We start from the raw sequence: 27,147 nt of genomic DNA, 5'->3' as shown, positions 1-27,147 counted from the left end.
ATATCATCTCACACCAGTCAGAATGGCCATCATCAAAAAATCTAGAAACAATAAATGCTGGAGAGGGTGTGGAAAAAAGGGAACACTCTTGCACTGCTGGTGGGAATGTGAATTGGTACAGCCACTATGGAGAACGGTATGGAGGTTCCTTAAAAAACTACAAATAGAACTACCATATGACCCAGCAATCCCACTACTGGGCATATACCCTGAGAAAACCATAATTCAGAAAGAGACATGTACCAAAATGTTCATAGCAGCCCTATTTACAATAGCCCGGAGATGGAAACAACCTAAGTGTCCATCATCGGATGAATGGGTAAAGAAGATGTGGCACATATATACAATGGAATATTACTCAGCCATAAAAAGAAACGAAATTGAGCTATTTGTAATGAGGTGGATGGACCTAGAGCCTGTCATACAGAGTGAAGTAAGTCAGAAAGAGAAAGACAAATACTGTATGCTGACACATATATATGGAATTTAAGAAAAAAAAATGTCATGAAGAACATAGGGGTAAGACAGGAATAAAGACACAGACCTACTAGAGAATGGACTTGAGGATATGGGGAGGGGGAAGGGTAAGCTGTGACAAAGTGAAAGAGCGGCATGGACATGTATACACTACCAAACGTAAGGTAGATAGCTAGTGGGAAGCAGCCGCATAGCACAGGGAGATCAGCTCGGTGCTTTGTGACTGCCTGGAGGGGTGGGATAGGGAGGGTGGGAGGGAGACGCAAAAGGGAGGGGATATGCAAACATATGTATATGTATAACTGATTAAATTTGTTATAAAGCAAAAAAAAAATTAAAAATAAAGATGAAGAAAAAAAAAAAGAATAAAATTTTGCCATTTATGACAAAAAAAAAGAGGGGTCCGGATACCCTGAGGGGGGTTTTGGAGGATGGGCAGAGGTTGGGTCAGTGGCAGGAGATACCATTTACCCCTGATCTCTGGGACAAGTGCACGCATAGGTCTGACAGTTACTTGTGCTTTCCTTCAAACTGGTTTCCTTCAAACTCCGATGATGACATCAGAGGCTTCCGACCTTCCCGATTGGATGGACCAGACTCCTTGGTGCTTGGCAGCAGTAGTAGACAACAGAATCTCGCCAGAGCTTCTCTCCACTGACAGTTGCCCCGCAGCTTGGAGAAGGGACGACCACTTGTGTTTAGCCCAAGTCCAGAAGAAGAGTTGGGACAAAGCAGAGTCTAGGCTTCGAGGAAGGGAAGAGTCTGGGAGACATCATGGACAATCGTCAACCGACTTCCCAGGCTGAGGAGCTGAATTCCCAGTCCAGCTCTTCAGGGTACCCCCTGGAGTTGACTGTCTATGAAGAAAGCCCAGGACCGTCAGGTGAGGGAGCTGGCATGAGAAGGAATTTCAGAGATTTGACCAGTAAGGAGGAAAGGGTACAGAGGTCGGGAAGGAGCACCTGCATAAGGTGCCTATGAAAGAAAGGAGACATTCAGAAAGCCAGGGATTGAGGGAGGAGAGCACAGGAGCTGGGGACACGGAACACCTGGGGAGCAAGAAACAGGGTTAGGAGATGAGATCCAAGGATGAGAGAAGGGGAGAGAGGAAACAAGGGGAGGGTTCTTTTTTTTTATTCCTGGTGGGAGAAATTATCTACCATGAGAAAGAGTTTGACCAAAAGAGTCAGGGGAGGGATAGGTAGATGTGGACAGAGAAAGATGGAAAGATGACTTGGGGCAAGGTCAGCGGTCTGTGAGACTGGAAAGCACGGGGGTGCTTCGGGGGGGAGGCGGAGTCGGGGTGGGGTTGGGTGGTCACCAGTGGCTGAATTCCCAAGACGAGAGCGTCATACTGTAGTCTCTTCTCCTTCGTCAGCTCCCTGGGCTGGTTGCAGCCCCCCGCCTCAGCGCCCCGGCTGTAAGAGGAAGAGGTCAGTGGCGTTCAGAGCGGAGGTGGAGGGCAACACGGCCGCTGAGGCCCAGGACACCTGGGTCGTGGAGTTGCTGAGTGGGCTCAAGATGAAGCTGAAGCGACAGCGGGTGTCTTCAGTGCTGCCTGAGCACCACGAGGCCGACACCTGGGTCGTGGAGTCGCTGAGTGGGTTCAAGATGAAGCTGAAGCGACAGCGGGTGTCTTCAGTGCTGCCTGAGCACCACGAGGCCGACACCTGGGTCGTGGAGTCGCTGAGTGGGTTCAAGATGAAGCTGAAGCGACAGCGGGTGTCTTCAGTGCTGCCTGAGCACCACGAGGCCGACACCTGGGTCGTGGAGTCGTTCAGTGGGCTCAAGATGAAGCTGAAGCGACAGCGGGTGTCTTCAGTGCTGCCTGAGCACCACAAGGTCTTCAAGTGGATGCTTGGTAAGGACCCACCGCCCTGCCCAGCAACCTCCAATCCTATACTTGAAAAACAAACAAACCAGAACTTCCCATGACTACACTTTCCCAGTGGAAAAGAATTCCCTGCTACTTGGTGCGCTCTCCGTCCCTGGCGGACTGTCTACGGATAAAGGATACGGGGGACACATAAAAGATACAGGATGAGGTTAGACTTAGAAATGATACAAGACTAGGTTAGATTTAGAAATGATACAGGATTAGGTTCGCTTGGTTTCAACTGTACCCGAGACTCTAGCTCTTACTGGCCTTTTGAATCTTACTGGCATGTTCGGGGTGGGGGGAGGAGGGGCTGACAAGCCATCTTCACCCCCTGACATGACTGTCAATTGAGACATTGGCTGAGAGTATCTTGATGCCCTCTGCAGGTACGTGAATGCATGATGAAGGGGCATCACTCCCTGTCACTCGGCCCCCCCAGAAGGGGAGTCACCCCCTTTCCTCCCACAGTGAATGGTCTTCCCTCCCCTCTTTCCGTCAGCTTCACCCTGGGCCACATCTTGGCATTTCCCCAGGGGGGCGCGGTTCACCCTCTTGGCTCTGGAATGCTCCCACGACAGCCCTGTTCCCACTGGCAACATCTGCCCTTTTTTCACAGAGGATCCCGTCGTTAAGAAATTCCTCGCCTGGGACAAAAACCTGGAAGTATCTGACAAGGTAAGTCACCCACTGAGATGGATTCCTGCTCCAGCGCCTGTTCTAGGTGGGCGCGCTGGGTGCTTTCTACACCCACGTTTCCACTCCCCTCCTAACCTCATGCCTTGTCAACACTTCCCTCCAGGGGCCTCGAGGTCCCCTCTGGGATCTGAGCCCCAGGAGTGCCCCTTTGGTGGTTGCTGCCTAAGTCCCCTCTCCTCTCAGCTCCTGGGGACTCGCCTTGGCTCCGGTTCATCGAACACCGTCCTGTGCCCGCGGCCCTAAGTCCACGCCCTCAATCCCAAAGCCTCCCATCCTTGGAGCGCCGCCAACTCTGACCTTCTGTCCTCTCCCCTTCCCCAAACAATCAGGCTCACCCCACACGGGGGTCTCTCCTCCAAGTGGCACCACCCATTCCTCGTCCCCTGCTCCCTTCTCCCTCCCACTCTTTCTCCTCTTCCAGGATGTGACCTCTCTCCTACGTTTTTTCCCCTCTTTCCATCAGTATCTCCTGTCGATGGTGATAGCGTATGTCAGCCGGGCCGGGCTCCTCTCCTGGCAATTCCAGAGAATCCATTTCTTCATAGCTCTGTGAGTACCTTGCTCCATCCCCGCCATCAATATTCAACACCCTGGGAGGGCAGAGGGAGAGACGTGGGGCTCTGACCTTTCATCTATTTTTTTAAACCCCTTTGTACTGACTCTAGGTGTGAAAATGACAGGATTACGGTACCGTGGTTTCTTTTTCAAACCATGTTCTGTTTTTTATAGCATTCATTGTCAAAACAAACTACCCTAATGTCAATTAAAACACTGAAAGAAACAAAGCAAAACGCAAAACTTTCCTAAGAGGAGAGGAAGAAAGAACTGACACCATCCTGCCCCCGAGTAACAGACTTGAGACGTTTCCGGTTCGAATTCTCCGGTCTCGGGTCTTCCGACATCAGCACCAAGTGTGATTATCTTCCGTTTCTGCATTCCCACGACAAATGCCACAATCGGGGCCCGTATCACATAGCACGGATTTGGTGTCAAATGCTCCCCACTGATGTTTCTTCCAAGTCTCCCAAGCCAGTTGGCTCTATTTGCCTGAACATCCTTCCAAAACACAGGTCTGACCGCTTCACACAATTTCATTGGCTAATGACATGCCAAATCAAGGCCAGAGTTCTGCGTTGGGATTTAACTCTCTCTGCAATCTCCAGCACACCGTCCTGATACTTTATTCCTGTGTTTCACTGCTCCTTCCAAATACCCTGCCCTCTAAGTTTCTATTGAGCTTTCTATCCAGGTATCTTTGCCATACATTTATCTGAAGAAAACGACCTTATCCTTAAAGTGGGTTCAAACACCAAAACCTTCACGATGCCCGATCTCCCTAACTTCTGCATCCCAGAGGCACTTTAGTTCAAATTGTATTATAATGTGATGCTTTGCATTATAGTCATTTCTTATCTCCCCCCTTCCCCTTCCCCGGTCCCACTAGACTAGACACCATGTGGAAGGCAGGTCTCGTCAAAATGTCAATGCATTCCCAAAACACTCAGCACAATTCTTTTCATTGGGCAAATGTTTGTTACTGTGAGACTTCTAGGTAATCAGTATTGCATTTGGCCATGAGATAAAATGTTCATTCATTCATTCATTCATTCATCTAACAAACCTTATAAAGTACACCCTACATGCTGGGGAATATGAGGTGGTGGGAACAGAGATTCACAAAAGGCTGTTGAATTCATGCATCAATATGAACCAAGCCCTAAATGTGTCATTTGCTAGGAGAGGGATGAATGCAGAAACAGATCAGATCAGCTCCTGCCCTCAGGAACTGTACATGTACCTACAACATAGGAAGAGAGGTGTGTGCACATAAAACAAGTTGAAGGGAACGGGGGTTTGGATCGTGTCCTCATCATCAAGGTGTGAGAGGCACCCTTCCGAAGGTCCTGCCTGGCAGTGGCTCCTTGATGACTGGGCGGCTCCCGGTGACGCTGGGCAGGGCTGGGTGGGTCGTGTGAGGATGCTCAGCCTGCCTCTTTTCTGGGAAGCTGATCTCAAGTGGAGGCCCTTCCTGTCCTGATGACAGCGACCTGATGTCTTTCCCCAGCTATGTGGCCAGCGACATGGAAGAGAACAACCAGGCCCCCAAGCAGGCCATCGTTTCGTTCCTCTATGGAAAGAACAGCTCGCAGCATGCCTTGTTCCACAAACTGCGTTCCCAGTTCATCCGTTCCATGGGCTGGAAGACATGGGTCACTCGGGAAGAGTGCGAGCAGGTGGGTGGGCTGTGGCGGTCTCGGGGAGGGGGAGGGACGGAGAGGAGGTGGGGATCATGGGGGACTCGGTTTGGGACTTGGGGACAGACGAGAAAGAACCGGAGGCGGGGCAACGGGAGGCAGCGGCATCCTCATTGCCAGGGGCTGTTTGTCTTTCCAGATCCAGGCTTTTGATCCAGAGCTCTGGGTGTGGGGAAGAGATCGCGCCCTCTTGCCCCAGAGGCCCCAGGACCACGCAGGCCTGAGGTCATCGGCCTGCGCAAAGGTAGGTCTGCGTGCGCAAAGGTGCGGGTGGAATGACGTGTTGTCTACTGAGGAAATCGGAGGAATCCCACTGCTGGACCCACATCACCTCTCACACTGTGAAGGGGGCCAGCCAGGCACACAGCCACGTGCCGACTCTGCGCCAGCCACGGACTGACAGCCACACACAGACACCAGCACCGCGAGGCCCGTGGGCACCAGACCTCGGGGAAACCAGTTTGTCCCAGACGCATGGGTCTCACTGAAGTTATTTCACCCAAAGCAATTGGGTCCAAATAACAGCTTTGACGAGGTGGTGATTCTTTTCCATATACTGCGTTTCCAGTTTCTCTTTTTCATTCATTTTTGGCCTTACATCCCTCAGGGTTATGGGTTCTAGCATTTATCTACAACAAAGTAAATGTCTACAAACAGGATATTAGATAGAACAGCCCACACGTTCAATAAGAAAAGATGAATTATGACTAGCTTTATATTCCTCCAAATTTACTTTCAAATTGCCTATGGCCAGATCACCTGTGACTCTTTATTCCCCCTGACTCACCACTTCTGGACCAATGATTCCTCTAGTACAATTCACCTTTTCCCCCTCACGTTTATGGTCAAGGGGGTTTATCACAACGACTGAAGGTTAAGGAATGCCATCTTCAGCATGGCTTATTACAATTGACACATTAGAGTTCTAGATGTGGGCAGAGGATTGAGCAAACATTTGGTTTAAATCTTGCAAACTAGCTGCCTTCGTCCATTCAACCTGCCCTACTACAGACCACGTTGCTTAGAAACAACACAGCACGGTCTCTTTTACAAGGGCAATAATCTCATTCATGAGGGCTCTACCCCATGACCTAATAACCTCCCAAAGACCCCACCTCCTAATACCAGCACCTTAGGGGTTAAGATTTTAAGATTTCAACATAAGAATTTTGGGGGACACAAACATTCAGCACATAACACTAACCAAGTTTAGGGCTGAGTATTATTTAAACATTAGGACCCAGGGACTTCCCTGTTGGCACAGTGGTTAAGAAACCGCCTGCCAATGCAGGGCACACAGGTTTGAGCGCTGGTCCGGGAAGACCCCACATGCCGCGGAGCAACTAAGCCCGTGCGCCACAACTACTGCGCCTGCGCTCTAGAGCCCGCGAGCCACAACTACTGAGCCTGCGTTCTAGAGCCCGCAAGCCGCAACTACTCAGCCTGTGCGCCTAGAGCCCGTGCTCCGCAACAAGAGAAGCCGTCAGGAGAAGCAACGGAGAGTAGTCCTCGCTCACCACACACAGCAACAGAGAGAAAGCCCACACACAGCAACAGAGACCCAATGCAGCCAAAAATAAAAGAAAGAAAATAAGTAAATAAATGAAAACTTAATAATAACATAGACATTAGGATGCAGGGTTAGGGTTAGGGATCCGGCCTCAGGTCTCCTGGTCCACGATGTTGACTTGTCAGTGATGTCTGTAGTGTGCTTCCAAGTTCAGAATTTAAGTGGTGCCAAAGGACCAAGGTGAGTTAAGACTAAAGCAGCCTTCTCCAAATGCCAGCTCCCTGAGCAGAATCACCTGGAGTCTGGGCTATAAAGCAGATTACTGGGCCTGACCTTGGGTGCATTCAGTAGTTTTTGGAGTCAGGGTCACCAAAGTCCAAGAATCGCACTTGAAAACAATGAATGGTTCAGGACTGGGGTTCAGAATGGAGAATTTGAGATAAAACTCCAATCATAAATGAGTCTCAATTCTGGTTAGAATTGACTAAGAATGTGAAAACCTTTATATCTGGACAGTTGCCACTTTGAAATCTGACATCCTTGCTCCTTCTCTTACTTCCAGATCACAGAGCCCAGGAGAGATGAGGATGTTCAACAAGAGGTCAATCCAGACACTGACGACAGCCGTGAAGAAGGAAGGGAGAAGCCTCTTGTGCAGATCATCGAGAAGAAGCCAGCATCTTCTAGAATGAGCGGAGGCCAGTTTTCGTGTTATACTCCTAGGAGCGGGGTGTGCTTCTAGGAGTCTGTGGCAGGACAATAAGAAAACAGGGTTTATTCAGATTCCACCCTTTTGGAAGGCACCACCTCAATTTTCAGATCATTTCATTTCCATCTCCCCTGAGACGAACATTGGAGGTCCCATTTTTTATACACTTGTTTGCCCCAGTCTAGAAGCATTTGAAGGTGGAGTGTAGCGGCTCAGAATAGGAGGGAATAACATTAAAATATATAATTAGGAAAAAAAAAATATATATATATATATATAATTACAGCCACAGGGTCATGACTCATGACTTAAGTTTCACTGGCTTATTTTGAAAATGTCACCTATAAAATTATTGTATTTTTATATTTTATATTTATATATTTATTTTAAATAGTTTTGAAATAGTCTTCATTTTGAAACATCTTATTACTACAAACTTTTGTGATGAGAACTGTAGCTGTTGTATATTTACACATATATACAGTTTTACTCACATTTTCAAGAGAGATTGTTGATTTTATCTATTACATCATATTTCCATTCTACTTATAGCATAGTGGGTATTTCCTCCCAATTCTTGTAAGCATAAATTTTGTATTTTTTTAGTTCTCATTATTGAATTGTGGGAATTCAGTCCTAATTTTTTAACTTGCCTCAGCATGTTTGTATGTTATTTTAGATTGTTCAAGAGTACCGTGCGATGCAGCTTTTGGGGAACTACAATAAAGACGAAAGTCTTCTCACAGTCAGGATGTGTGTGGTCATTACCAGTCGGCTTCGCCTCTTTGCTGTCCAACGAGGTGTTGCTTAATGGCGTTGTGATTATCCAACCACATTTCTTAACTCTGAAAAATAGTCCTCAATTATTTTTCATGTAGAGAAAACTACAGAAGATGAGGCAGGTCTTGCATCATTCAGGACTCCAATACTGAGAGACAACTCTTGGGTAAAAGGAAAGATAGCTTTACTGAGGAAGCCGGCAGTCCAGAAGAGAGGTGGACTCGTGTCCCGAAGAACCAACTCTCCCCTCCTGAAGTTTTGCTTGAGGACTATACAGGGAAAAGAGAAAGGGGCTACATGTTGAAGAGAGGGTTACAGGGTGCGTGATCAGCTCACGGTCATTCTTCTGATTGGTCAGTGGTGAGGTAACGGGGACTCAACATCATCAGCCTTCTGGTTCCAACTGGTCTGGGGTCTACGTGCTTGTGGGCAACATGCAGTTAACTTCTTCCACCTGCTGGGGGTTTCAGTCTCTGCCAAACAGCTCCAAGGATGTGGCTCAGAATATTACCCAATAGCCCTTGAGGAGGAACTAAAGGTCCTTGACTTTGTTTAACAGCCAAGAGACGATTATTTTGTCTTGGCTGTTTTTTCGGCCTCGCCACGCAACTTGCAGGATCTTAGTTCCCTGATCAGGGATCGAAAACAGGCCTCTAGCAGTGGAAGCGCAGAATCCTAACCGCTGAAGTGCCAGGGAGTTCCTGACAGTAGACTTTAAAAAAAAAAAAAAAAAAACAGACCAAAAGGAACACAGTTTTAAGGAAGCTTAACTTTCTCAGAAATGCAGAAATTTTGTTGTGCATTTATTTTCTTTCTTTTTTTCCCCCAATACATTTATTTATATATTTATTTATTTTTGTCTGCGTTGGGTCTTCCTTGTTGCACGTGGGCTTTCTCTAGTTGCAGTGGAGAGGGGGCGACTCTTCATTGCGGTGCGTCGGCGTCTCCATGCGGTGGCTTCTCTTGTTCCGGAGCATGGGATCTAGGCACGTCGATTCCAGTAGTTGTGGCTCACGGGCTCTAGAGGTTTTTTATGTTTTGCAAGTATTCATCAAATGTTTATTGCTTGAATGAATGACAAATAATTTCTTCCAACAATCTTCAAACTGCTTAACACTATGACAATATTTAGCGTTTCAAATTTCACGTGACCTTAGTCTTTCCGTGCTCTAGTTTCTAAAAGCACGTGGGATCTTCCCGGACCAGGGCTTGAACCAGTGTGCCCTGCACTGGCGGGCGGATTCTTCACCAAGGAGCCACCAGGGAAGTCCCTGTGCATTTATTTTCAAAAAAATAATAAGGCCGGATGAATTCAGAACTAGGTGCAGAAACCTCTTCCAGTGAGATACAGAATCTCTGCTGTTTAGGCAGATTTAGAGAACAACTTTTCCAACCACTTATTAAAGAGACCAATACTCCATGAAAAAAATTTATCATTTGTACAGAGAGAAAACCAAACTCCAGCTTTGCATCAATATAATATTTGCTACTAAGAGAACCATAAGCTCTTTTTTGAAAATCTCTGGAATAAACATCAAAACTGAGCTGCCTTCGGCTCAGACAAATAAAATTCCCTTTCTACCCGTCTCCTACAACTTTCTATACCCATTCAGGTTGTGTCCTTCACTATCCTCTTTCTGGTGCTGGAACAATCAGTCATTTTACTTTAGGACCAAACGATTTTTGTTCCTGTTAATAAACAAAACTACATCGCATTATCTTGCATACAAAGTTGTACCTCTCGGTTGCTGGAACCAAGCAGGACCATGCAGGGCCCTTCCATGTCCCCTGCCTCTTGTCTGTAAAATAGCTGCAGTCTCCCAGGCCTCCCCTGAGTCACCAAAGAACAGATTCAAGCAGTTACTGATTAGGACAACAGCAGTCACAGAATCTTTAGTTCCTCCCGAAGGACATAAGTAACAGTGTCAGACACACACTCCTAACTTGTTTTGCAGATACTAAAACCACTACAACAGGAGAAAGCTAACTGTATGATGACCAGACTGGAGCTATGACACAAGCTGCTCCATCTTGAGCAGACCTGAACCAATGGCTTACACAATTCCAGGAACTGGCCTCAAGGAAATGGGAACAAACCAACACTGGAATTGAAGATTAACTGTGCCTGAAACAATCAACATGACACTGACCACACCGCTGCATGACCAATTTCAAGAGGATGGTCAGAGCTGACTGTGCTACTCTGCACGGAGCCCCCACCGGCACAGCCCAGAGACTTCCCGTCTTTTCCCTATCAACCCCTTTTCCCTCTCATTGGCAACTGGGAGATGGTATTGGGGACACTAGCCCACCATCTTCCCAGGTTGCCAGCTTCCTGAATAAAGCATCTTTCTTCTTCCACCAACCCTTGTCTCTGGAACACTGACTTCTGAGCGATGAGCAGCTGAACCTGAGTTCTGTTCCAGCCGATAACATCACTATGGGTCAAGCCTCATTCATAGTAATATTAATACTAACTTTGAACCAAAGTTACTTCCATTTCACAAAGGAAACTAGGAGTGAATGATTGACAACTGCCCATCACACATCAGCATTTCAGGCTAGCACAGCTCATGAACACACATAACACAACTTTACACAGCCACAAACATCCCTTACACAACTTATTCAAGTGGCAGAGACAAACACATTCATTAACACACCCACAGACAGAGCCTCTAGGTAACAAGTAAACATATGCAGCAAGAGCATATAACTTGAGATTATGCTTAGTAATCAATGCCTCAGGTTTCTGTCTTGCTTACAAATGACCTCGGTATCCAATGATTATCCAGTAAGTAACACAATTTAGTATCAGTTCAAGGGTTTACGTAAACTGAAGATCTGGGAATTTATCGACAAGCTAACACAGTAGAAAACATAGTTACTGTTGAAAGAAAGTCTGTCAGAATAAAAACTAAATGTGGTTAAACACAAACTTACAGTTTTCATAACCTTAAACATTAAGTAGAAGTAATATGAGCTTAGTTGATGGGCACACCTATATAAATTTAGGAAGAACACACCCAAGTAGAATTGTTTTAAATGTATGCCTAATACTGATAAATAAGATACGAATAACTTTTTATTAAACCAAAAATATTAAACTAGCTTCATGTGTCAAAGATTTACCTAAATTATGTAAACTTGAAGTCTTTAAATTTCTGAGTTGATTTTTTTTTTTTTTTTGGCTGCACCGAGGGGCTTGCTGGATCTTAGGTTCCTGACCAGGGACTGAACCTGGACCCTGGCAGTGAAAGCACCGAGTCCTAACCACTGGACCGCTGGGGAATTCCCTGACTTGATTTCAATAAGAATATTTTTCTAGCACATTTAAAGTATTAGAAGTTCTAATTCCTTTCTCTCTGAGAATTTTAGGGATATATAATTTTTATAAGCACATTTGTATCTTTGTAAGCCAATCAGGACAGAAACCCTTTAATTTAACAGACTCTACAATCTACTTTAATAGATCCAGAAGTAGGAAAACATTACATACTCGCACTGTCAGAGGTAAAGACCTTTTTGAATTACAGACACACAGACATACAGAGAAATGGAACTTTTACCTGCAGTTTTAAGTCTTAGACTTGGGTCAGGAATAAACACTCACCAGTCTAGATATTAAAGAGCCGTTCTCATCCCATTGGGCAAGAGATTCTTCATTGATTTGAGCTTGTCAAAGTAGACAAATAGACAAACAGAAAAGACTAAGAAAAGACTAACAAACTAGATCCTCTGTTACCTCTCACCTAACTGAGATTAGTTCTGTAGAAACTTCATCCCTTTAGAGACCATCAAGTCTTCAAACGACAGAGCCAAACTCAGAATCACTGCTGCCACAAATGGGGAACCACTTCGCTGGAATCTGAAAACAAAGGAGAAACACAAAAGTAATAGAAGGGGAAACTAAAGAAACAGAAAGTGAGCCAAGTTCAAAGGCTGCTTGGGTTCACCCCTGGGAGAGGAGACAAGATGTACCTGGGCTTCACTGGCTCATGAAATACACCACTTGTTGCTGGGCTTTTACAGCTTTATTTACGTAGAACTGATATACAAAATCTAGCCCATGTTTAATGTATATAACTTGATGAGTTTGGACATATGCACACACCTGTGATACCATCACCACCATCACGGTAATATACTCATCACTTCCAAAAGATTCCTTCTATCCCTCTGTGTGTGTGTATGTGCGTTAGAAAGATGTAACACAGCACCAGGTACATGAAAAGGTGCTCAACGTCACTAATCATCTGGGAAATGCAAATCAAAATCATCATGAGATACTACCTCACATCTGTTAGAATGCCTACAATTTTTTATTTTTTTTTAAAGATGAGAGTTGTCAAGGTGGTAGAGAAATCGTAACCCTTGCATATTGTACGCAGGAATGTAACATTGTGCAGGCACTGTGGAAAACAGTATGGAGTTTTCTCAAAATCTTTTAAATAAAAATTCCATATGATCCAGCAATCCCACTTCTGGGTATACAGGCCCAGCTCAGAGACACTGCAGCTTCAGTTCCAGAACACTGCAATGAAGCCAATACCGCCATAAAGCGAGTCACATGAAATTTCTGGTGTACCCGTGCATGAAAAGCTTCTGTTTACACTATACTGTAGTCTGTTAAGTGTGCGACAGCCTTGTGTCTAAACAAACAATGTACATACCTTTATTGAAATATACTCTGGGGAAGAGAAATATAGATCAATGGAACAGGATAGAAAGCCCAGAGATAAGCCCACGCACATATGCTCACCTTAGCTTTGATGAAGGAGGCAAGAATATACAATGGAGAAAAGACAGCCTCTTCAATAAGTGGCGCTGGGAAAACTGGACAGCTACCTGTAAAAGAATGAAATGAGAACACTACCTAACACCATAACACAAAAATAAACTCAAAATGGATTGAAGACCTAAAGGTAAGGCCAGACACTGTCTAACTCACAGAGGAAAACACAGGCAGAACACTCTATGACATAAATCACAGCAAGATCCTTTTGGACCCACCTCCTAGAGAAATGGAAATAAAGACAAAAATAAACACGTGGGACCTAATGAAACTTCAAAGCTTTTGCACAGCAAAGGAAACCATAAACAAGACCAAAAGACAACCCTCAGAATGGGAGAAAATATTTGCAAATGAAGCAACTGACAAAGGATTAATCTCCAAAATTTATAAGCAGCTCATGCAGCTCAATAACAAAAAAAACAAACAACCCAATCCAAAAATGGGCAGAAGACCTAAATAGACATTTCTCCACAGAAGATATACAGACTGCCAACAAACACATGAAAGGATGCTCAACATCTTTACTCATTAGAGAAATACAAATCAAAACTACAATGAGATATCATCTCACACCAGTCAGAATGGCCATCATCAAAAAATCTAGAAACAATAAATGCTGGAGAGGGTGTGGAAAAAAGGGAACACTCTTGCACTGCTGGTGGGAATGTGAATTGGTACAGCCACTATGGAGAACGGTATGGAGGTTCCTTAAAAAACTACAAATAGAACTACCATATGACCCAGCAATCCCACTACTGGGCATATACCCTGAGAAAACCATAATTCAGAAAGAGACATGTACCAAAATGTTCATAGCAGCCCTATTTACAATAGCCCGGAGATGGAAACAACCTAAGTGTCCATCATCGGATGAATGGGTAAAGAAGATGTGGCACATATATACAATGGAATATTACTCAGCCATAAAAAGAAACGAAATTGAGCTACTTGTAATGAGGTGGATGGACCTAGAGCCTGTCATACAGAGTGAAGTAAGTCAGAAAGAGAAAGACAAATACTGTATGCTGACACATATATATGGAATTTAAGAAAAAAAAATGTCATGAAGAACATAGGGGTAAGACAGGAATAAAGACACAGACCTACTAGAGAATGGACTTGAGGATATGGGGAGGGGGAAGGGTAAGCTGTGACAAAGTGAAAGAGCGGCATGGACATATATACACTACCAAACGTAAGGTAGATAGCTAGTGGGAAGCAGCCGCATAGCACAGGGAGATCAGCTCGGTGCTTTGTGACTGCCTGGAGGGGTGGGATAGGGAGGGTGGGAGGGAGACGCAAAAGGGAGGGGATATGCAAACATATGTATATGTATAACTGATTAAATTTGTTATAAAGCAAAAAAAAAATTAAAAATAAAGATGAAGAAAAAAAAAAAGAATAAAATTTTGCCATTTATGACAAAAAAAAAGAGGGGTCCGGATACCCTGAGGGGGGTTTTGGAGGATGGGCAGAGGTTGGGTCAGTGGCAGGAGATACCATTTACCCCTGATCTCTGGGACAAGTGCACGCATAGGTCTGACAGTTACTTGTGCTTTCCTTCAAACTGGTTTCCTTCAAACTCCGATGATGACATCAGAGGCTTCCGACCTTCCCGATTGGATGGACCAGACTCCTTGGTGCTTGGCAGCAGTAGTAGACAACAGAATCTCGCCAGAGCTTCTCTCCACTGACAGTTGCCCCGCAGCTTGGAGAAGGGACGACCACTTGTGTTTAGCCCAAGTCCAGAAGAAGAGTTGGGACAAAGCAGAGTCTAGGCTTCGAGGAAGGGAAGAGTCTGGGAGACATCATGGACAATCGTCAACCGACTTCCCAGGCTGAGGAGCTGAATTCCCAGTCCAGCTCTTCAGGGTACCCCCTGGAGTTGACTGTCTATGAAGAAAGCCCAGGACCGTCAGGTGAGGGAGCTGGCATGAGAAGGAATTTCAGAGATTTGACCAGTAAGGAGGAAAGGGTACAGAGGTCGGGAAGGAGCACCTGCATAAGGTGCCTATGAAAGAAAGGAGACATTCAGAAAGCCAGGGATTGAGGGAGGAGAGCACAGGAGCTGGGGACACGGAACACCTGGGGAGCAAGAAACAGGGTTAGGAGATGAGATCCAAGGATGAGAGAAGGGGAGAGAGGAAACAAGGGGAGGGTTCTTTTTTTTTATTCCTGGTGGGAGAAATTATCTACCATGAGAAAGAGTTTGACCAAAAGAGTCAGGGGAGGGATAGGTAGATGTGGACAGAGAAAGATGGAAAGATGACTTGGGGCAAGGTCAGCGGTCTGTGAGACTGGAAAGCACGGGGGTGCTTCGGGGGGGAGGCGGAGTCGGGGTGGGGTTGGGTGGTCACCAGTGGCTGAATTCCCAAGACGAGAGCGTCATACTGTAGTCTCTTCTCCTTCGTCAGCTCCCTGGGCTGGTTGCAGCCCCCCGCCTCAGCGCCCCGGCTGTAAGAGGAAGAGGTCAGTGGCGTTCAGAGCGGAGGTGGAGGGCAACACGGCCGCTGAGGCCCAGGACACCTGGGTCGTGGAGTTGCTGAGTGGGCTCAAGATGAAGCTGAAGCGACAGCGGGTGTCTTCAGTGCTGCCTGAGCACCACGAGGCCGACACCTGGGTCGTGGAGTCGCTGAGTGGGTTCAAGATGAAGCTGAAGCGACAGCGGGTGTCTTCAGTGCTGCCTGAGCACCACGAGGCCGACACCTGGGTCGTGGAGTCGCTGAGTGGGTTCAAGATGAAGCTGAAGCGACAGCGGGTGTCTTCAGTGCTGCCTGAGCACCACGAGGCCGACACCTGGGTCGTGGAGTCGTTCAGTGGGCTCAAGATGAAGCTGAAGCGACAGCGGGTGTCTTCAGTGCTGCCTGAGCACCACAAGGTCTTCAAGTGGATGCTTGGTAAGGACCCACCGCCCTGCCCAGCAACCTCCAATCCTATACTTGAAAAACAAACAAACCAGAACTTCCCATGACTACACTTTCCCAGTGGAAAAGAATTCCCTGCTACTTGGTGCGCTCTCCGTCCCTGGCGGACTGTCTACGGATAAAGGATACGGGGGACACATAAAAGATACAGGATGAGGTTAGACTTAGAAATGATACAAGACTAGGTTAGATTTAGAAATGATACAGGATTAGGTTCGCTTGGTTTCAACTGTACCCGAGACTCTAGCTCTTACTGGCCTTTTGAATCTTACTGGCATGTTCGGGGTGGGGGGAGGAGGGGCTGACAAGCCATCTTCACCCCCTGACATGACTGTCAATTGAGACATTGGCTGAGAGTATCTTGATGCCCTCTGCAGGTACGTGAATGCATGATGAAGGGGCATCACTCCCTGTCACTCGGCCCCCCCAGAAGGGGAGTCACCCCCTTTCCTCCCACAGTGAATGGTCTTCCCTCCCCTCTTTCCGTCAGCTTCACCCTGGGCCACATCTTGGCATTTCCCCAGGGGGGCGCGGTTCACCCTCTTGGCTCTGGAATGCTCCCACGACAGCCCTGTTCCCACTGGCAACATCTGCCCTTTTTTCACAGAGGATCCTGTCGTTAAGAAATTCCTCGCCTGGGACAAAAACCTGGAAGTATCTGACAAGGTAAGTCACCCACTGAGATGGATTCCTGCTCCAGCGCCTGTTCTAGGTGGGCGCGCTGGGTGCTTTCTACACCCACGTTTCCACTCCCCTCCTAACCTCATGCCTTGTCAACACTTCCCTCCAGGGGCCTCGAGGTCCCCTCTGGGATCTGAGCCCCAGGAGTGCCCCTTTGGTGGTTGCTGCCTAAGTCCCCTCTCCTCTCAGCTCCTGGGGACTCGCCTTGGCTCCGGTTCATCGAACACCGTCCTGTGCCCGCGGCCCTAAGTCCACGCCCTCAATCCCAAAGCCTCCCATCCTTGGAGCGCCGCCAACTCTGACCTTCTGTCCTCTCCCCTTCCCCAAACAATCAGGCTCACCCCACACGGGGGTCTCTCCTCCAAGTGGCACCACCCATTCCTCGTCCCCTGCTCCCTTCTCCCTCCCACTCTTTCTCCTCTTCCAGGATGTGACCTCTCTCCTACGTTTTTTCCCCTCTTTCCATCAGTATCTCCTGTCGATGGTGATAGCGTATGTCAGCCGGGCCGGGCTCCTCTCCTGGCAATTCCAGAGAATCCATTTCTTCATAGCTCTGTGAGTACCTTGCTCCATCCCCGCCATCAATATTCAACACCCTGGGAGGGCAGAGGGAGAGACGTGGGGCTCTGACCTTTCATCTATTTTTTTAAACCCCTTTGTACTGACTCTAGGTGTGAAAATGACAGGATTACGGTACCGTGGTTTCTTTTTCAAACCATGTTCTGTTTTTTATAGCATTCATTGTCAAAACAAACTACCCTAATGTCAATTAAAACACTGAAAGAAACAAAGCAAAACGCAAAACTTTCCTAAGAGGAGAGGAAGAAAGAACTGACACCATCCTGCCCCCGAGTAACAGACTTGAGACGTTTCCGGTTCGAATTCTCCGGTCTCGGGTCTTCCGACATCAGCACCAAGTGTGATTATCTTCCGTTTCTGCATTCCCACGACAAATGCCACAATCGGGGCCCGTATCACATAGCACGGATTTGGTGTCAAATGCTCCCCACTGATGTTTCTTCCAAGTCTCCCAAGCCAGTTGGCTCTATTTGCCTGAACATCCTTCCAAAACACAGGTCTGACCGCTTCACACAATTTCATTGGCTAATGACATGCCAAATCAAGGCCAGAGTTCTGCGTTGGGATTTAACTCTCTCTGCAATCTCCAGCACACCGTCCTGATACTTTATTCCTGTGTTTCACTGCTCCTTCCAAATACCCTGCCCTCTAAGTTTCTATTGAGCTTTCTATCCAGGTATCTTTGCCATACATTTATCTGAAGAAAACGACCTTATCCTTAAAGTGGGTTCAAACACCAAAACCTTCACGATGCCCGATCTCCCTAACTTCTGCATCCCAGAGGCACTTTAGTTCAAATTGTATTATAATGTGATGCTTTGCATTATAGTCATTTCTTATCTCCCCCCTTCCCCTTCCCCGGTCCCACTAGACTAGACACCATGTGGAAGGCAGGTCTCGTCAAAATGTCAATGCATTCCCAAAACACTCAGCACAATTCTTTTCATTGGGCAAATGTTTGTTACTGTGAGACTTCTAGGTAATCAGTATTGCATTTGGCCATGAGATAAAATGTTCATTCATTCATTCATTCATTCATCTAACAAACCTTATAAAGTACACCCTACATGCTGGGGAATATGAGGTGGTGGGAACAGAGATTCACAAAAGGCTGTTGAATTCATGCATCAATATGAACCAAGCCCTAAATGTGTCATTTGCTAGGAGAGGGATGAATGCAGAAACAGATCAGATCAGCTCCTGCCCTCAGGAACTGTACATGTACCTACAACATAGGAAGAGAGGTGTGTGCACATAAAACAAGTTGAAGGGAACGGGGGTTTGGATCGTGTCCTCATCATCAAGGTGTGAGAGGCACCCTTCCGAAGGTCCTGCCTGGCAGTGGCTCCTTGATGACTGGGCGGCTCCCGGTGACGCTGGGCAGGGCTGGGTGGGTCGTGTGAGGATGCTCAGCCTGCCTCTTTTCTGGGAAGCTGATCTCAAGTGGAGGCCCTTCCTGTCCTGATGACAGCGACCTGATGTCTTTCCCCAGCTATGTGGCCAGCGACATGGAAGAGAACAACCAGGCCCCCAAGCAGGCCATCGTTTCGTTCCTCTATGGAAAGAACAGCTCGCAGCATGCCTTGTTCCACAAACTGCGTTCCCAGTTCATCCGTTCCATGGGCTGGAAGACATGGGTCACTCGGGAAGAGTGCGAGCAGGTGGGTGGGCTGTGGCGGTCTCGGGGAGGGGGAGGGACGGAGAGGAGGTGGGGATCATGGGGGACTCGGTTTGGGACTTGGGGACAGACGAGAAAGAACCGGAGGCGGGGCAACGGGAGGCAGCGGCATCCTCATTGCCAGGGGCTGTTTGTCTTTCCAGATCCAGGCTTTTGATCCAGAGCTCTGGGTGTGGGGAAGAGATCGCGCCCTCTTGCCCCAGAGGCCCCAGGACCACGCAGGCCTGAGGTCATCGGCCTGCGCAAAGGTAGGTCTGCGTGCGCAAAGGTGCGGGTGGAATGACGTGTTGTCTACTGAGGAAATCGGAGGAATCCCACTGCTGGACCCACATCACCTCTCACACTGTGAAGGGGGCCAGCCAGGCACACAGCCACGTGCCGACTCTGCGCCAGCCACGGACTGACAGCCACACACAGACACCAGCACCGCGAGGCCCGTGGGCACCAGACCTCGGGGAAACCAGTTTGTCCCAGACGCATGGGTCTCACTGAAGTTATTTCACCCAAAGCAATTGGGTCCAAATAACAGCTTTGACGAGGTGGTGATTCTTTTCCATATACTGCGTTTCCAGTTTCTCTTTTTCATTCATTTTTGGCCTTACATCCCTCAGGGTTATGGGTTCTAGCATTTATCTACAACAAAGTAAATGTCTACAAACAGGATATTAGATAGAACAGCCCACACGTTCAATAAGAAAAGATGAATTATGACTAGCTTTATATTCCTCCAAATTTACTTTCAAATTGCCTATGGCCAGATCACCTGTGACTCTTTATTCCCCCTGACTCACCACTTCTGGACCAATGATTCCTCTAGTACAATTCACCTTTTCCCCCTCACGTTTATGGTCAAGGGGGTTTATCACAACGACTGAAGGTTAAGGAATGCCATCTTCAGCATGGCTTATTACAATTGACACATTAGAGTTCTAGATGTGGGCAGAGGATTGAGCAAACATTTGGTTTAAATCTTGCAAACTAGCTGCCTTCGTCCATTCAACCTGCCCTACTACAGACCACGTTGCTTAGAAACAACACAGCACGGTCTCTTTTACAAGGGCAATAATCTCATTCATGAGGGCTCTACCCCATGACCTAATAACCTCCCAAAGACCCCACCTCCTAATACCAGCACCTTAGGGGTTAAGATTTTAAGATTTCAACATAAGAATTTTGGGGGACACAAACATTCAGCACATAACACTAACCAAGTTTAGGGCTGAGTATTATTTAAACATTAGGACCCAGGGACTTCCCTGTTGGCACAGTGGTTAAGAAACCGCCTGCCAATGCAGGGCACACAGGTTTGAGCGCTGGTCCGGGAAGACCCCACATGCCGCGGAGCAACTAAGCCCGTGCGCCACAACTACTGCGCCTGCGCTCTAGAGCCCGCGAGCCACAACTACTGAGCCTGCGTTCTAGAGCCCGCAAGCCGCAACTACTCAGCCTGTGCGCCTAGAGCCCGTGCTCCGCAACAAGAGAAGCCGTCAGGAGAAGCAACGGAGAGTAGTCCTCGCTCACCACACACAGCAACAGAGAGAAAGCCCACACACAGCAACAGAGACCCAATGCAGCCAAAAATAAAAGAAAGAAAATAAGTAAATAAATGAAAACTTAATAATAACATAGACATTAGGATGCAGGGTTAGGGTTAGGGATCCGGCCTCAGGTCTCCTGGTCCACGATGTTGACTTGTCAGTGATGTCTGTAGTGTGCTTCCAAGTTCAGAATTTAAGTGGTGCCAAAGGACCAAGGTGAGTTAAGACTAAAGCAGCCTTCTCCAAATGCCAGCTCCCTGAGCAGAATCACCTGGAGTCTGGGCTATAAAGCAGATTACTGGGCCTGACCTTGGGTGCATTCAGTAGTTTTTGGAGTCAGGGTCACCAAAGTCCAAGAATCGCACTTGAAAACAATGAATGGTTCAGGACTGGGGTTCAGAATGGAGAATTTGAGATAAAACTCCAATCATAAATGAGTCTCAATTCTGGTTAGAATTGACTAAGAATGTGAAAACCTTTATATCTGGACAGTTGCCACTTTGAAATCTGACATCCTTGCTCCTTCTCTTACTTCCAGATCACAGAGCCCAGGAGAGATGAGGATGTTCAACAAGAGGTCAATCCAGACACTGACGACAGCCGTGAAGAAGGAAGGGAGAAGCCTCTTGTGCAGATCATCGAGAAGAAGCCAGCATCTTCTAGAATGAGCGGAGGCCAGTTTTCGTGTTATACTCCTAGGAGCGGGGTGTGCTTCTAGGAGTCTGTGGCAGGACAATAAGAAAACAGGGTTTATTCAGATTCCACCCTTTTGGAAGGCACCACCTCAATTTTCAGATCATTTCATTTCCATCTCCCCTGAGACGAACATTGGAGGTCCCATTTTTTATACACTTGTTTGCCCCAGTCTAGAAGCATTTGAAGGTGGAGTGTAGCGGCTCAGAATAGGAGGGAATAACATTAAAATATATAATTAGGAAAAAAATATATATATATATATATATAATTACAGCCACAGGGTCATGACTCATGACTTAAGTTTCACTGGCTTATTTTGAAAATGTCACCTATAAAATTATTGTATTTTTATATTTTATATTTATATATTTATTTTAAATAGTTTTGAAATAGTCTTCATTTTGAAACATCTTATTACTACAAACTTTTGTGATGAGAACTGTAGCTGTTGTATATTTACACATATATACAGTTTTACTCACATTTTCAAGAGAGATTGTTGATTTTATCTATTACATCATATTTCCATTCTACTTATAGCATAGTGGGTATTTCCTCCCAATTCTTGTAAGCATAAATTTTGTATTTTTTTAGTTCTCATTATTGAATTGTGGGAATTCAGTCCTAATTTTTTAACTTGCCTCAGCATGTTTGTATGTTATTTTAGATTGTTCAAGAGTACCGTGCGATGCAGCTTTTGGGGAACTACAATAAAGACGAAAGTCTTCTCACAGTCAGGATGTGTGTGGTCATTACCAGTCGGCTTCGCCTCTTTGCTGTCCAACGAGGTGTTGCTTAATGGCGTTGTGATTATCCAACCACATTTCTTAACTCTGAAAAATAGTCCTCAATTATTTTTCATGTAGAGAAAACTACAGAAGATGAGGCAGGTCTTGCATCATTCAGGACTCCAATACTGAGAGACAACTCTTGGGTAAAAGGAAAGATAGCTTTACTGAGGAAGCCGGCAGTCCAGAAGAGAGGTGGACTCGTGTCCCGAAGAACCAACTCTCCCCTCCTGAAGTTTTGCTTGAGGACTATACAGGGAAAAGAGAAAGGGGCTACATGTTGAAGAGAGGGTTACAGGGTGCGTGATCAGCTCACGGTCATTCTTCTGATTGGTCAGTGGTGAGGTAACGGGGACTCAACATCATCAGCCTTCTGGTTCCAACTGGTCTGGGGTCTACGTGCTTGTGGGCAACATGCAGTTAACTTCTTCCACCTGCTGGGGGTTTCAGTCTCTGCCAAACAGCTCCAAGGATGTGGCTCAGAATATTACCCAATAGCCCTTGAGGAGGAACTAAAGGTCCTTGACTTTGTTTAACAGCCAAGAGACGATTATTTTGTCTTGGCTGTTTTTTCGGCCTCGCCACGCAACTTGCAGGATCTTAGTTCCCTGATCAGGGATCGAAAACAGGCCTCTAGCAGTGGAAGCGCAGAATCCTAACCGCTGAAGTGCCAGGGAGTTCCTGACAGTAGACTTTAAAAAAAAAAAAAAAAAAACAGACCAAAAGGAACACAGTTTTAAGGAAGCTTAACTTTCTCAGAAATGCAGAAATTTTGTTGTGCATTTATTTTCTTTCTTTTTTTCCCCCAATACATTTATTTATATATTTATTTATTTTTGTCTGCGTTGGGTCTTCCTTGTTGCACGTGGGCTTTCTCTAGTTGCAGTGGAGAGGGGGCGACTCTTCATTGCGGTGCGTCGGCGTCTCCATGCGGTGGCTTCTCTTGTTCCGGAGCATGGGATCTAGGCACGTCGATTCCAGTAGTTGTGGCTCACGGGCTCTAGAGGTTTTTTATGTTTTGCAAGTATTCATCAAATGTTTATTGCTTGAATGAATGACAAATAATTTCTTCCAACAATCTTCAAACTGCTTAACACTATGACAATATTTAGCGTTTCAAATTTCACGTGACCTTAGTCTTTCCGTGCTCTAGTTTCTAAAAGCACGTGGGATCTTCCCGGACCAGGGCTTGAACCAGTGTGCCCTGCACTGGCGGGCGGATTCTTCACCAAGGAGCCACCAGGGAAGTCCCTGTGCATTTATTTTCAAAAAAATAATAAGGCCGGATGAATTCAGAACTAGGTGCAGAAACCTCTTCCAGTGAGATACAGAATCTCTGCTGTTTAGGCAGATTTAGAGAACAACTTTTCCAACCACTTATTAAAGAGACCAATACTCCATGAAAAAAATTTATCATTTGTACAGAGAGAAAACCAAACTCCAGCTTTGCATCAATATAATATTTGCTACTAAGAGAACCATAAGCTCTTTTTTGAAAATCTCTGGAATAAACATCAAAACTGAGCTGCCTTCGGCTCAGACAAATAAAATTCCCTTTCTACCCGTCTCCTACAACTTTCTATACCCATTCAGGTTGTGTCCTTCACTATCCTCTTTCTGGTGCTGGAACAATCAGTCATTTTACTTTAGGACCAAACGATTTTTGTTCCTGTTAATAAACAAAACTACATCGCATTATCTTGCATACAAAGTTGTACCTCTCGGTTGCTGGAACCAAGCAGGACCATGCAGGGCCCTTCCATGTCCCCTGCCTCTTGTCTGTAAAATAGCTGCAGTCTCCCAGGCCTCCCCTGAGTCACCAAAGAACAGGTTCAAGCAGTTACTGATTAGGACAACAGCAGTCACAGAATCTTTAGTTCCTCCCGAAGGACATAAGTAACAGTGTCAGACACACACTCCTAACTTGTTTTGCAGATACTAAAACCACTACAAGAGGAGAAAGCTAACTGTATGATGACCAGACTGGAGCTATGACACAAGCTGCTCCATCTTGAGCAGACCTGAACCAATGGCTTACACAATTCCAGGAACTGGCCTCAAGGAAATGGGAACAAACCAACACTGGAATTGAAGATTAACTGTGCCTGAAACAATCAACATGACACTGACCACACCGCTGCATGACCAATTTCAAGAGGATGGTCAGAGCTGACTGTGCTACTCTGCACGGAGCCCCCACCGGCACAGCCCAGAGACTTCCCGTCTTTTCCCTATCAACCCCTTTTCCCTCTCATTGGCAACTGGGAGATGGTATTGGGGACACTAGCCCACCATCTTCCCAGGTTGCCAGCTTCCTGAATAAAGCATCTTTCTTCTTCCACCAACCCTTGTCTCTGGAACACTGACTTCTGAGCGATGAGCAGCTGAACCTGAGTTCTGTTCCAGCCGATAACATCACTATGGGTCAAGCCTCATTCATAGTAATATTAATACTAACTTTGAACCAAAGTTACTTCCATTTCACAAAGGAAACTAGGAGTGAATGATTGACAACTGCCCATCACACATCAGCATTTCAGGCTAGCACAGCTCATGAACACACATAACACAACTTTACACAGCCACAAACATCCCTTACACAACTTATTCAAGTGGCAGAGACAAACACATTCATTAACACACCCACAGACAGAGCCTCTAGGTAACAAGTAAACATATGCAGCAAGAGCATATAACTTGAGATTATGCTTAGTAATCAATGCCTCAGGTTTCTGTCTTGCTTACAAATGACCTCGGTATCCAATGATTATCCAGTAAGTAACACAATTTAGTATCAGTTCAAGGGTTTACGTAAACTGAAGATCTGGGAATTTATCGACAAGCTAACACAGTAGAAAACATAGTTACTGTTGAAAGAAAGTCTGTCAGAATAAAAACTAAATGTGGTTAAACACAAACTTACAGTTTTCATAACCTTAAACATTAAGTAGAAGTAATATGAGCTTAGTTGATGGGCACACCTATATAAATTTAGGAAGAACACACCCAAGTAGAATTGTTTTAAATGTATGCCTAATACTGATAAATAAGATACGAATAACTTTTTATTAAACCAAAAATATTAAACTAGCTTCATGTGTCAAAGATTTACCTAAATTATGTAAACTTGAAGTCTTTAAATTTCTGAGTTGATTTTTTTTTTTTTTTTGGCTGCACCGAGGGGCTTGCTGGATCTTAGGTTCCTGACCAGGGACTGAACCTGGACCCTGGCAGTGAAAGCACCGAGTCCTAACCACTGGACCGCTGGGGAATTCCCTGACTTGATTTCAATAAGAATATTTTTCTAGCACATTTAAAGTATTAGAAGTTCTAATTCCTTTCTCTCTGAGAATTTTAGGGATATATAATTTTTATAAGCACATTTGTATCTTTGTAAGCCAATCAGGACAGAAACCCTTTAATTTAACAGACTCTACAATCTACTTTAATAGATCCAGAAGTAGGAAAACATTACATACTCGCACTGTCAGAGGTAAAGACCTTTTTGAATTACAGACACACAGACATACAGAGAAATGGAACTTTTACCTGCAGTTTTAAGTCTTAGACTTGGGTCAGGAATAAACACTCACCAGTCTAGATATTAAAGAGCCGTTCTCATCCCATTGGGCAAGAGATTCTTCATTGATTTGAGCTTGTCAAAGTAGACAAATAGACAAACAGAAAAGACTAAGAAAAGACTAACAAACTAGATCCTCTGTTACCTCTCACCTAACTGAGATTAGTTCTGTAGAAACTTCATCCCTTTAGAGACCATCAAGTCTTCAAACGACAGAGCCAAACTCAGAATCACTGCTGCCACAAATGGGGAACCACTTCGCTGGAATCTGAAAACAAAGGAGAAACACAAAAGTAATAGAAGGGGAAACTAAAGAAACAGAAAGTGAGCCAAGTTCAAAGGCTGCTTGGGTTCACCCCTGGGAGAGGAGACAAGATGTACCTGGGCTTCACTGGCTCATGAAATACACCACTTGTTGCTGGGCTTTTACAGCTTTATTTACGTAGAACTGATATACAAAATCTAGCCCATGTTTAATGTATATAACTTGATGAGTTTGGACATATGCACACACCTGTGATACCATCACCACCATCACGGTAATATACTCATCACTTCCAAAAGATTCCTTCTATCCCTCTGTGTGTGTGTATGTGCGTTAGAAAGATGTAACACAGCACCAGGTACATGAAAAGGTGCTCAACGTCACTAATCATCTGGGAAATGCAAATCAAAATCATCATGAGATACTACCTCACATCTGTTAGAATGCCTACAATTTTTTATTTTTTTTTAAAGATGAGAGTTGTCAAGGTGGTAGAGAAATCGTAACCCTTGCATATTGTACGCAGGAATGTAACATTGTGCAGGCACTGTGGAAAACAGTATGGAGTTTTCTCAAAATCTTTTAAATAAAAATTCCATATGATCCAGCAATCCCACTTCTGGGTATACAGGCCCAGCTCAGAGACACTGCAGCTTCAGTTCCAGAACACTGCAATGAAGCCAATACCGCCATAAAGCGAGTCACATGAAATTTCTGGTGTACCCGTGCATGAAAAGCTTCTGTTTACACTATACTGTAGTCTGTTAAGTGTGCGACAGCCTTGTGTCTAAACAAACAATGTACATACCTTTATTGAAATATACTCTGGGGAAGAGAAATATAGATCAATGGAACAGGATAGAAAGCCCAGAGATAAGCCCACGCACATATGCTCACCTTAGCTTTGATGAAGGAGGCAAGAATATACAATGGAGAAAAGACAGCCTCTTCAATAAGTGGCGCTGGGAAAACTGGACAGCTACCTGTAAAAGAATGAAATGAGAACACTACCTAACACCATAACACAAAAATAAACTCAAAATGGATTGAAGACCTAAAGGTAAGGCCAGACACTGTCTAACTCACAGAGGAAAACACAGGCAGAACACTCTATGACATAAATCACAGCAAGATCCTTTTGGACCCACCTCCTAGAGAAATGGAAATAAAGACAAAAATAAACACGTGGGACCTAATGAAACTTCAAAGCTTTTGCACAGCAAAGGAAACCATAAACAAGACCAAAAGACAACCCTCAGAATGGGAGAAAATATTTGCAAATGAAGCAACTGACAAAGGATTAATCTCCAAAATTTA

General features: G+C 45.6%; 3 protein-coding genes across 9 annotated transcripts in view; 2 read left to right on the top strand and 1 right to left on the bottom strand.

The window, feature by feature from the left end:
- LOC309808565 (interferon regulatory factor 6-like) overlaps positions 1 to 27,147 on the bottom strand; it is a 726,310-nt gene that overhangs the window by 626,757 nt on the left and 72,406 nt on the right. The gene's annotated exons all lie outside the window — the stretch shown is intronic.
- Positions 1,252 to 7,779, top strand: LOC309808814 (speedy protein E4-like; the record flags this gene model as incomplete). Its single annotated transcript, XM_082629388.1, has 6 exons — positions 1,252 to 1,360; positions 1,856 to 2,077; positions 2,973 to 3,031; positions 3,516 to 3,601; positions 5,118 to 5,286; positions 5,447 to 7,779. 6 exons carry the CDS (start codon positions 1,252 to 1,254, stop codon positions 5,705 to 5,707), a joined length of 906 nt encoding a protein of 301 aa, XP_082485514.1. The 3' UTR covers positions 5,708 to 7,779.
- LOC309808813 (speedy protein E4-like) lies at positions 14,912 to 21,438 on the top strand (the record flags this gene model as incomplete). The annotated part of the gene is made up of 6 exons (XM_082629387.1): positions 14,912 to 15,020; positions 15,516 to 15,737; positions 16,633 to 16,691; positions 17,176 to 17,261; positions 18,778 to 18,946; positions 19,107 to 21,438. The coding sequence occupies 6 exons, from the start codon at positions 14,912 to 14,914 to the stop codon at positions 19,365 to 19,367; spliced, it is 906 nt and encodes a 301-aa protein (XP_082485513.1). The 3' UTR covers positions 19,368 to 21,438.

The sequence above is a fragment of the Mesoplodon mirus genome, assembly GCF_964341445.2.
Source record: "Mesoplodon mirus genome assembly, chromosome: 7".
Lineage (NCBI taxonomy): Eukaryota > Metazoa > Chordata > Mammalia > Artiodactyla > Ziphiidae > Mesoplodon > Mesoplodon mirus.
The sequence above is the reverse complement of the archived record's forward strand: the minus strand, read 5'-3'. Positions and strand labels throughout refer to the sequence as shown.